Source organism: Rhinoderma darwinii, chromosome 1, assembly GCF_050947455.1.
Source record: "Rhinoderma darwinii isolate aRhiDar2 chromosome 1, aRhiDar2.hap1, whole genome shotgun sequence".
Taxonomy (NCBI): domain Eukaryota; kingdom Metazoa; phylum Chordata; class Amphibia; order Anura; family Rhinodermatidae; genus Rhinoderma; species Rhinoderma darwinii.
Window position 1 is genome coordinate 621,673,995 of NC_134687.1, and position 12,144 is coordinate 621,686,138.

At 43.3% G+C, this 12,144-nt stretch overlaps 1 protein-coding gene across 4 annotated transcripts in view; it reads left to right on the top strand.

The window, feature by feature from the left end:
- Positions 1-12,144, top strand: part of WDR70 (WD repeat domain 70) — a 291,197-nt gene that overhangs the window by 196,065 nt on the left and 82,988 nt on the right. For all 4 annotated transcript variants that reach the window (XM_075842124.1, XM_075842132.1, XM_075842147.1 and 1 more), the window contains exon 11: positions 6,124-6,223. In XM_075842124.1, coding sequence (XP_075698239.1) covers positions 6,124-6,223 — 100 coding nt within the window. The remainder of the gene's footprint in view (positions 1-6,123; positions 6,224-12,144) is intronic.

The following is a 12,144-nucleotide window of genomic DNA, read 5'->3' on the forward strand; positions in this document are numbered from 1 at the left end:
TGTTCCTAACCCGGCCATGACAACCTCAAGACGAGCTCTGTCCCAGTGTCTCAAGGAGAGGGGTTAATTTATGGATTACAGGGTAGGTAGCTGCTTGGGGTTTTCGGAGGCGGGATTTGAGCAATTTATAAATTAAACAAAACAGACAGTACTCTGTAGGTGAGTGCTGGGATAGAGCCGGTAGGGGACGCTACTACATATATGTGTTTTGGGTGGCAAGTCGGCCCTGATTTGAGCGCTGCCCTTCTTTGGAGGGGAATGGGGAGTACATATTATAAATCTAGAAGAACGCTAAGGTTTGGTGGTGAAGGAAATCAGGAAACATTCAAAGATCCACTAAATGTGGAAAATTTAAGATGTTCTTCTCTTAATCTGTTTGCTCCTCTTCTGTCTCGTAAATTAAAATATTGAGAAGTATATAATGAATTCTTCTCAGGGCCAGATTATAGGGCGGACATAAGGTGCACATGCCCGGGTCCTTCACCACCCAGGCTAGTAGTCCTGCTCCACTTTTGCCTGCATTTTCTACTCCTCCCCCCCCCCCCCCCTGGCAGTCACTATTTATATGTGTAGAGTATACACTGCTCACTTCTGGGACCCCCATCTGTATTGAAAATGGGGATCCCCTGCATGCTTTTTAACAATACTATCCATTCAAGAGGAGATGGTTGTGAATGAGTATGTCTCCCTTTTCAAGTATAAGGAAGTTGCTGGCTCTGTTGTCTACCGATTTCCCATAGAACTCAGGGGGGGCACGCACATGCGCTGCCTCCTTTACTATATGTTGCTGCAATAGGGGGTCATTCTCCAGAGGTGGGATTGGGCCATTCTCCAGAGGTGGGATTGGGCCATCGACCAGCCTTAATCTGGCCAAGACTCTTTTCTGTGTGTCCCAGGAGATTAGCCATTTCACTGCGCCTTCTCACAAATCGTGTCTGGTTGTAAGGCAACTGGCTGCAGTAGGGGCTTTCTCCCCCCTCAGCTCTGTCTCAATAAGTGATGAAAAAGATAACCCCACCCAGTCTAAGCCCTGCCCAGAGCCATCTACCAACCCAAGATTGAAGGGATCAATAAAAAGTTAATACCTGTGTGCTCGGCAAAATTTCTACATGTTTCAGGGACATGTAAAATAAAATGTGCAGACTTCTGTTACTTTTTATCATTAATTTCTAGGGTAAAGGCACTTTTACAGAGGCAGGTGATTGGCTGAACGTGCGTTCGTAGAAACGCTCGCTCTTGATCATTGCCCTGTCTAACACAGGGCAGCCGACAAGACGGCAGATCTCATCGTTTATGCCAATGAAGAAATGATCGTTTGTTGGCATGATATCTACTGTGTAAATAGGGGATGTGCTGCCGAAATTATGCAAATGTATGGGGAAGAACGATTTGTCCCTATACTCCTGATTTATCTCTCAATGTAAATGGAGCAAACGATCCCCAATTAACATGCTGTTCTCAATCGGCGCTCTTTACCGGGCAGAAATCTGCCTGTGTAAAACCACCCTCCGAGTTCCTTTTAAATAAGTGATTTTCCATCTGATGGTGATCATGCAGAACTTCAGAGAGCCCGGACTGGGGTGGGACCCTGCAGGAAAGCTTTTTGGGTCTATAACCGTAAGGACCAAAAAAATAAAAATAAAAAATCCCTACATTTTTCCATTTAAGGCAACGCTCACTAGATCCTATGGCGTTACTACCATCCCTCCTGGACACATTGTTATTATTATTAGAGGTAGAATTTATTATTTCTTTATTTGTAAATGTGTCGTGTTGTCAGTGGCCTACGGGCAGCGCCGTCCGGTTGGCGTTGTGAAGTTAATGGGATGTGACTGTGTGGTCACAGGAGCTCGCAGAGTTCAGCCACTTCCTTTCCTTTTATTGTATACTCGGCGGTTCCATATTTCATTTATTTCCACATTCTGTGACATTTTAAGTTGTCAGTGCTCACCTCACCTTAATGATGTCGTAACCCCTGTGGTTAGAGTCTAAACACAAGATGATCTATTACCAGCTGATCAAGCCCAAGTCATGGCCGGTAAATCCAAATCTACAGGTTTAAAGGGAATGTCATATATATGGGATTACAGTCTCCGTAATTAGGTGTCAGTCTGTGGATGAGAAATATTGTGTTTGTTGTTTTTAATTTTATGTTGTAGCTATTTATATTTAAAACCTTCCCTGGGGGCAGCCATATTGAGGGTAAATACTTCCTTCCTGTATTGTCTGTATATAGACCGTGCAGCAGAATGTATGTGCTTTGGCAGCTGCAATGAATAGGTGGTAATGGGGGTTGTCCAAAATTATAAAATCATGGCTGTTTTCTTCCAGAAACGGTGCCACACCTTTCCAGAGGTTGTATGTGGTATTGCAGTTCAGCCCTTTTCACTTTAATGCAGTTGAGCTACAACACCAGACACCGCCCATGGACAGGTGTGGCGCTGTTTCTGGAAGAAAGCAGCCATGTTTTTTTGATGAAGTACAGCCCCTCACCCAGATACCAGATGTGTGTATAGTGTTACTATCGTACCTTATCTAGGCCTCCAGCAGTACAATAGTTCTGTCATTTGTCATTAAACTCCACACTGTCTAATGATAATGAGATAAATCTGCTCTCCGATGATAATGAGATGACTCTGCCCTCTGATGATAATGAGATGACTCTGCTGACTCCATTCTCTGATGATAATAAGATGACTCTGCCCGCCTATGATAGAGATCACTCTGCTGATTATGACCTCCTGAGATAGAGAGGACTCACCTGACTCCGCCCTATAGTGATAAGGAGATGACTCTATCCTATGATATTGAGATGGGACTGCCGACCTAACCCAGTCTACACAGCAAAACTAAAGTCACCAGCAGAAAACAGGAAATGTCAGCCTATTGTGTGTGCTCCAGTCGCCAGTGTGAAAAATGTTCTGAAGATACAACCTATTGGGCCTTGTGCACACTTCCGACACCGTTTTCACGGCCGTTTTTGATGGATCCGTGTGCCCGTTTTAGCGGCTGTGTTTCAGAGCGCCAAGCATGGTACTGTCCAGGGTGCTGAAAGAGTTAATGGGCTGCACTGATCGGCGGTAACTCTTTCAGCACCCTGGACAGTACCATGCTCGGCGCTCGGAAAATACAATTTTAATGAAATTAAAAAAAATAAAAAAGTTCATACTTCCTTTCCTCCTGTCCGGCCTCCAGCGATGACGTTTCATCCATGTCACCGCTGCAGCCAATCACAGGCTGTGGTGGCGGTCACGCACGTCAGGATGACGTCAGAAGGCCGGCCTCCAGGGATGACGCTTCATCCCACGTGACCGCCTCTGCATCCAATCACAGGCTGAAGCGGCCTCTGCAGCCAATCACAGGCTGCCGCGTCAGAAAGGAAGGTCGGACTGGAGGACTAAGAGGGACTCGTCACCAAGACAACGACCGGGTACGTATGAACTGCTTTTTATTTTATTTTTAATCAGCAGCCTCTTTTCTCTATCAGTGATTGATAGAGACAAGTGGCTGCCGATTAGTGTAATATTTCTGTAATGTATTTCTGCCCGCCCGGCCGTTGCTGGGCAACGGCTCCGTCACACACGGACGGCACACGGATGCCTTCTGTGTGCCTTCAGTTTTTTTTGACTGCCCCATTGACTTGCATGGGCCTCACGGTCACGGAATCTCGGACCAAAGTAGGACATGCTCTACTTTGGATCGGAACGGAGCAAAAAACTGAAGTGTGCATGGCCCCATTGAAATGAATGGGTCAGGGTGCCAGCCGTCAGAAAAACAGCTGGCACCCTGAAGAAAAACACTAAAGTGGGCATGAGGCCTTAGAAAAGATGTTTCTGTCCGGATACTCCCTATGGTTGGTTCGGATGCCTCAGCACAACATCACATGATCAGCTAGTGCCAGTACATCTGTGCCTGCTGGGACAGTGTGATTGTCCTTCTCTTAGTATTCTTCTCCTATATAAAATAAGAGATTATAAGTATAGAGACAGGGAGGCTGAGCTGTGATCTTCTCCAACTGTGTAACTGGAGCCTGTCTAATCAATCATCATTTTAGTTGGAGTTCCCCTTTTAACTATATATAGTAGACTGCACTATTCATTTAGTAAAAACGACGGAACCCTTGCACAACACAGACAAACGGAAACCATTTGCACCGGATCCGTCATCATTGAAATCAATGGTGAAGCAAACGGAAACCTATGGTTTCCATTTGTCTCAGAGTTCCGTTCTGACGGAAAGCTCCGACGGAACATCAGAACGGGAACCTGACACAAATGTGAACGCAGTCTTATTAACGCTTTCTAAAAATGGCTATAAGGTGTCTGTCCTGAAGGCTTAAAATGTCCTGGACCTGAACCGGTTAACTTGTAAGAGCGAAGAACCTTTCGATTATATACAGTTCTGTGCTGCCAGATTATCGGGCTTTCTGGATGTTCGTATGCTGGATTAAATCAATTTCACTGTAGTAAATTTATTGCACATACAAACCGTAAACCAGAAGCATCCATGTAATGAATGTGCAAGTTTCTAAAATAAAAAAAGATAAATAATTTTTTCAAAATTGTAAAATTCATGTGCTTATATTAAACGTGGCGAGGACGCGCCATTTATCGCCTCTCTTACACGTGTCACTTCGATCTGCTGTTCTTCTCACACAGTCGTAAATGTTCTTCGTCCATCTTCCATTTTTATTGTCTTAATCCTCAGAGTTCCTGGAAAAGACTCTTAATAACATATTGTTAATGTCTGAGGGGCCAAAAGACGTACGTACGCTGAGGAAGTAATCCCGTTCCTCGCTTATCGGGGAGAAATGCTCAATTTTCTCACTTTGATTCGAGCTGTTGTTCTGCCGTCTGCTGATTCTCACTTACACTTCTTCTGCTGGTACATTTATTATTCCCGTGTCCTGTGTCTGACTCATTAGCTGAACCGTCCCATGTGTTGAGGGTTGTTTTATTATTTTTTTTGCTGTATGACGGAACCATAGGTTTTCATTTTTTTTAATTTGAAATTTTCCAGAATCCGATTGAAGGATTTTTCTGGCAATGGTCCTATGTCGAGTCTCTATTTATTTCTAAATCACAATAAATAATCTCGGTGTTCTAACTCTTTTCATAGTGGATGTTAAAGGGGTTGTTTTATGTAGGCAAACTCTATCCTTGTGCCCTAATAGGGCATAGCGGGGTGCCCCACGCAAGACCCCCTCTATGAGACAGAAAGGAGAGCCACTTTATAAGACCAGTTCTGGCCAATACATCTGAATGGCTGCTATGCAATACTACATTTCGGGCCATGGTTATCTCCGATCAGCTGAACTAGCTCCCATATGAAAGGGGTTGTTTGTGATGAGACGTCCCTTTTAAAACAAAAAACATCAATAAAATTGAAAGAACACAACACGGAAAAAGTGATCTACTGTGTTATGCCATTGCAGGGCTTGAGGGGGCGAAGTATGACATAGGGTTTCTGTTATTTGCATCCCCGTGTCATGCCCTACCCCGTCAGGTCCTGCATTAGGCTTAACACAGTGGATCAGTCCTGCCTAAAGTGTTCTTAAAAGTCAGGTTTTTAAAAAAGTGGTGTCCGTTTTAAGAATCCTATTTCTAAATACCCTATTAGGCATTTTGGGCATAATAGATGCAGAGTCCCCCTTTGAGAACCTTCATCCTTTAGCCAGAGCGTGTCTTGTTCAAAAGGACAAAACATGTCCATGCATTACACAAACCACCCACTGATTTCAATGGGAACTGTGTAGTGCTTCATTGCACCTGTGGTGGCGCTGTAGGGGAATTGAACCCTTGCCGCCAGGTTCCCCAAAAGATTGCAGCTGATCACTCGAGGTACCCGTAGCAGGATATCGTGTGATCAGCTTAGTGTTAGTCTACTCTTCTAACAACTAGATCAGACTACTCAGAGTTGTGTGTAGTCTGTAACCATGGAGACGCATAGATCTGCATAAGAGCTATAAAGACAAAACGGTAGGTTTGTATTCATGACTATTTGCGAAGTTGCTTAGTGGTTATATTTGAGATGCTATGGAACAATAAAGAATGGTGGTAAAGTTGGACAAAGGCTTTAAGTAGAAATAAAAATCACAATTTATGTTTGTGTTCTTTTTAACAGGTCCACACAAAGTTTCACTGCCGACAAGCACATGTACCTGGCACTGATACTTCCTGCGTTGCTTTTTCTTATGGGGGCACTGTAATAGCCACACGAGGAGGTAAGTTTTATGTTTTTTATATATGCTTAAAATAAGCTTATTTTATTTATTTATTTATATATATACTTATATATATTACACTGGGGCAAGAAGTTGACATGCTGCCCATAGCATTGAGGCATACCAATGTAGCCCATGGCCAGTGAATGACATTGCACTTAGCGACACTGGATGCAGTGCAACTTGTGCTGCAGAATTAGTGTTGCTATTGGGATTGCAGACAATTACTCTATTTTAGGGATCGGGAAGTCAAGGAGTTATTATACTGTGTAGCAGCTTAGCAGAGCTCCTGTAATGCTGGGGGACAGATGACTGTATAGTGTCTGGTGTAAGGACTGCACATTGAACTAGAATAAATGGTATTTTTTTTAATGAATGACTTTCATATATCAAGCAGGCACGTCCTAAAGTCCGACTATTGGGTGTCCTGCTGTAGGGATCAACATAATTATGAGAGCATGTTCATTTCATGCACAGTCACTGTCTGCTGAGCACAGGAAATAAGAGAGCAATGTTCCTGAGATCAGTGGGTTCATCTATTTGTTGTAAATATCAACATTATAACCCCCTCTATAGATTAAAGCCACCCCTTTAAGAATTTCAGTAATGTGGGTCTGGCTTCTGTGAGATCTGTTGATCAGTTATTATTGCCAAGGAAGGTTGTGGTCAGGATCGGCAATCAATATCTGATTGGTGGGAGTCAGACTCCCAACACCGCTGGCATTCAGCTGCTTGTAGGGGGCCGTAGCATTTCCTGGAACACCATATCCCCATCATTGTTCGCACAGTGCTCTACATTTGGTAGTGGCTGTGCCTGGTACTGCAGCCCACGGAAGCTCAGTCCCATTCTAGTTAAAAGGACTGAGCTGCAGTACCAGGCACAGCCACAACCATGCAGTTGATCCGTGGGGTGCCGGTTGGAACTTTGTCGATCAGATATTGATGACCTATCCTATGGGTCAATATTGCAGTCCTGAAAAACCTCTTTAACAAATATGACAAGGGGACTATCCAGATAAGGCAAACCTCATCACTAGCATGAAATGCAGGTCACTATGAGCATATAAACAAGAAGGCACCCATGAGGCAGACGTCTGAGATACAGCCATCTCCAGGCATTAGTGGCAGCATTGTGATCCTTGGTCAGCTGCGTCTTAATGGATCTGATCCCCCTAAAGGATGATCCCTCATAGGAAACCCACAACCTTATCACATTGCAGCAGCGAAGATGGTTCAGAGAAGTGGTGATCTATGTGGTATAAACCACCACTAACAACAGATGGGATCCAATCCTCATTGGAAATCCTCGGCATATACTCTGGCCCGCCTAGACAATAGGTGAAGAAGTCTTTTTAGAAGACTCACGTCAGAAATTGTAAGATAAAAGTGGAAATTATGCGGATTGTAGTGGAGCTGTATGAGGCTATATCTAGTCTCAAGTACATCCAGCCATGCTCCCCGGCCCTTTCAGATTTTTATCAGCCATAGCTGTCGGAAGATACTGATTATCTTTGCAGAAAGCCAGCCTTTAGGAAGTCTTTCAGGCAATACCCCCTAGGAAAATGTATGCAAAATAGCTCCCCTCCATTTGAAAGAAAATTGACTTAAGGCTGGCTTACACGGGCCCCTAAAAAGCGCCAACCGTCAATTTAAACAAGTGGATTGGCACTTGTTAACCGTCCCTTTACATGTTAATGCGATCTTTTGGTCCCCATACGGTTTGCATCCTTATCGGCAGTACATCCCCTGTTTAATGGAGAGATTTGGTGTCGACAACGTTCATTTTATAGTTTTCACAAAAGATGCAATCAGCCGACAAGAGCCTTTGCTCGTTTCTTGGCTGATCATTGCCATGTTTACTTTGGCAAATGCCACACCCGATTCTTGGACTGTGTAAATGGGTCTTTACATGGTAGCTACCAATAGGTGGCAGTGAAGATGCAGTATCCGACCCTTTTGGAGAGCCTTCAAACATAAGCACCAAGATTTGGAGCGGTTTCTCTTCGTCAGAACAAGCTAGGGTCCGTGAGACTTCGTGTCGCTTCATCCAGGCTCTGTGTTAGGTGTTGCAGTCCTGTTCATTAGAGCATGACATCACGAAGGTGGTAGGACCAGTTTCAGTGTGATATTGTAAGCAGCCGACACATAGGTTGAAGAAAGATGCAGGTCCATCAAGTTCAACCTTTCTTAATTTATTACACTTCTCAGATTGCTAGATTAATTATAACCCTTAATGCCATTAGTCCGTAAATAAACATCTAGCCGTTTTTTTTTTAAATGCTGATGTCTACCGTAACTACCTCTTGGGGTAGGGCATTCCATAGTTTGACTACTGGTCCTTGGTACAGTCCTTAGAAAGAACAGATTATGTGCTAGTTATCAGCATTGACCACATATATACATGTTAAGAAGATCACCTCTAAGGCGTTTTTCTTCCAAGCTGAACAAGCCCAAATTTTCTAGCCTTTCATTGTAAGCGACACCTCCCATCCCATATAATAATCTAGTTGCTCGCCTTTGTACCCTTTCCAGTTCCCCTATATCCTTTTTTACAATTTAGAGCCCAAAACGGAATTCCATATTCAAGATGTGGCCTTACAAGGGATATAGAGCGGTAATATTACGTTTTAAATAACAGGATTTTAGGGTGTATAAAAATAGAGATATAAACCTAATTGCTTTTGCAGCTGCTGTCTGACATTGAGTACTGCTGCTTAGTTTATTTGTAACCAGAATACCCAGGTCCTTCTCTTATCTCCAGTTTTATTCCATTTAATGTATATGTATTAATACTATTATTTCGTCCTAGGTGCGTTACTTTACATTTACCAACATTAAATTCCATCTGCCATGTTTTTGCCCATGCTGCCAGCTTTATATAGGTCTTTCTCTAATATTTTATAGTCCAGCTGAGTTTTAACTATCCTACAAAGTTTTGTATGGTCAGCAAAAACTGACACATGGAGAACAAGTTCTGGTTGCACGTATGTATGGGGAAATATCCTAGTTTTGCTCTTTGAACAGATCAGTGATGTTTTTATAAGAAGCCATTTGCCCGGATTGTTAATTTTTCTCAAACTTTTTCACCAGAACACATCACACAACATACATTATATCCCTGATTTCATGTCATATTAAACGTGATATATGGGAGTATTATAGAATTATCACTCCTTGATGAATAACATATAAAAGGAAATCCATTTCCTCCAGGCCCAGGGATGAGAACTCGCTCCATGTTCCTGTTATTTGTCTTATAATGTCTGGAAAACAAGATCTCTTAAGAGCATAGGAAGAATTATTGGTAGAGAACCTTTTGAGATACGTTACATCCTGAGAAGTTTTTCATAGTATTTTTTAATAATGTATTTTGACTGTAGCTTGATGACTCATTTGTACTCGGTCCAAAAACTGAGCTGTAAGGTAGCGTAAATCCAGCTTAGAGTAGTTATCTGGAAGGAGACCAAGTAACCCAGATGTGCATTGAGTTTGACTGTAACACACCTGCTAAGTGTGTAGAGAGAAAATAGGACATGACCCAACTCCCGTACACCGTGCTCACGAGATGATGCTTTCCAGGCACCTACAACTAGAAAGGGTTAAAGGGACAGAAACATGTCCAAGTCCCCACCAAACACGCAGAGCTTTCCATTATTAGTATTGTAATAAACAGATTGCGCTGTACTTGTCCTTTTATATAGAGATGTAAAATACAAAACTTCTTTGTTGGGCATTTATCATATACACTATCTGGCTATAAGTATGTGGACACCTGCTCCTCGCACCTACTGTATATAAGCTTGTTGGACATCTCATTCTAAAACCATGGTCATTAATATGGATGGGGTTGGGTCCGAGCTGTGTGCAGCCTCTCCAAACCAAAATCCTCACCCCATGTCTTTATGGAGCTCACTGTGTGCACAGGGGCGCAGTCATGCTGGAAGAGGAAAGGGCCGAACCCCAAACTGTTACCACAATGTGGGAGGCTACAGTTGTGTAAAATGTCTTTTTGTATGCTGTAGCATTAACCCGTCAATAAAAATAGGAGGCCAAACCCTGAAAAATAGCCCCAGACCATTAACCCTTCTCCACAAAATGTTACATTAGGCACTATGCATTCCGGTAGGTAGCATTCTCCTGGCATCCACCAAACCAAGATTCCTCATCAGACTGCCAGATAGTGAGACATGATTCATCACTTAAGAGAACACGCTGCTCCAGAGTTCTCTGTCGCTCCAGCCAGTACTTGCCATTGTGATCTGCGACTTGTGTGCAGCAACTGATGTCACTTCCCGAGGCAGTGTGTATCTGTGTAGAGAGTGATACAACAGAGTATAAGCTATTATTACACACCATACGCTTGAGCACTCGGCGGATCCGCTCTGTGAGTTTGGGTGATTTATGCTTCTAGGCTGAGCTGTTGTTACTCCTAGATGCTTCCACTTCACAATAATAACACTAACAGGTGACTAGGGCAGATATAGCAGATAATAATATCACCTACAGGTGATTGGGTAGGTCTATCAGATAATAATAGCACTTACAGGTGACTGGGGTAGATCTAGCAGATAATATCACCTACAAGTGACCGGGGTAGGTCTAGCAGATAATAATACCTACAGGTGACCGGGATAGGTCTAGCAGATAAAAATATCACTTACAGGTGACCGGGGTCGGTCTAGCAGATGATAGCACTTTTAGCTGACCGTGGCAGATCTTGCAGACAATAATATCCCTTGCAGGTGACCAGGGCAAATCTAGCGGATAAAAATAGCACTTACAGGTGACAGGGTATATCAAGCAGATCATAATAGCACTTACAGGTGACTGGGGCAGATCTAGCAGATAATAACACAGGTGACCGGGGCAGATCTAGCAGATAATAACACGGGTGACCGGGGCAGATTTAGCAGGTAATAATAACACAGGTGACCGGGGCAGATATAGCAGATAATAACACAGGTGATCGGGGCAGATCTAGCAGATAATAACACAGGTGACCGGGGCAGATCAAGCAGATAATAATAACACTTACAGTTCACTGGGGCAGATTTAGCAGATAACACTTACAGGTGACCGGAGCAGACCTAGCAGACAGTAATAGCACAGGTGACCGGGGCAGATAATAATAAAGAATGATAATAATAATAGCAAGGAAAAGGGAGGAAACCTCCAGCTCACCGGTCTGTTGTGTCTCCAGACTCCTCGCTCGGATCCCCGCTACGGCTGGCGGTACATAATGGAGAAAGGAAAAAATGATCCAACGCTGAGTCGTAGTCTTGTTAAAAGGGAAGGAATATTCCCACTTTTATTGGAGGAAAAAATTAAAATTTGGAAGGAGACACAATCCCAAGACGTATGATAGTTGCGGGTCGTTGCCCTGGCCTACGCGTTTCAAGCACGTACCGTGCTCTTACTCATGGCAGAAGAAATGAGTAAGAGCACGGTACGTGCTTGAAACGCGTAGGCCAGGGCAACGACCCGCAACTATCATACGTCTTGGGATTGTGTCTCCTTCCAAATTTTAATTTTTTTCTCCAATAAAAGTGGGAATATTCCTTCCCTATTAACAAGACTACGACTCAGCGCTGGATCATTTTTTCCTTCCTTAATAATAATAATAGCACTTACAGGTGACCAGGGAAAATCTAGCCGATAAGAATAACACTCACAGGTGACTGATGCAGATCTAGCAAATAATTATAGCACTTACAGGTGACCAGGGCAGATCTAGCAGATAATAACAACACAGGTGATCAGGGCAGATCTAGAAGATCAGGAATTTCACAAAATGACTTGTGACAAGGTGGCATTGTAAAGTCATTGAGCCCTTCAGTACAGCCCATACTACTAGCAATGTTTGTCTATGCAGATTACATGACTGTGTGCTTAATTTTATGCACCTTTTTGCAATCAGTGTG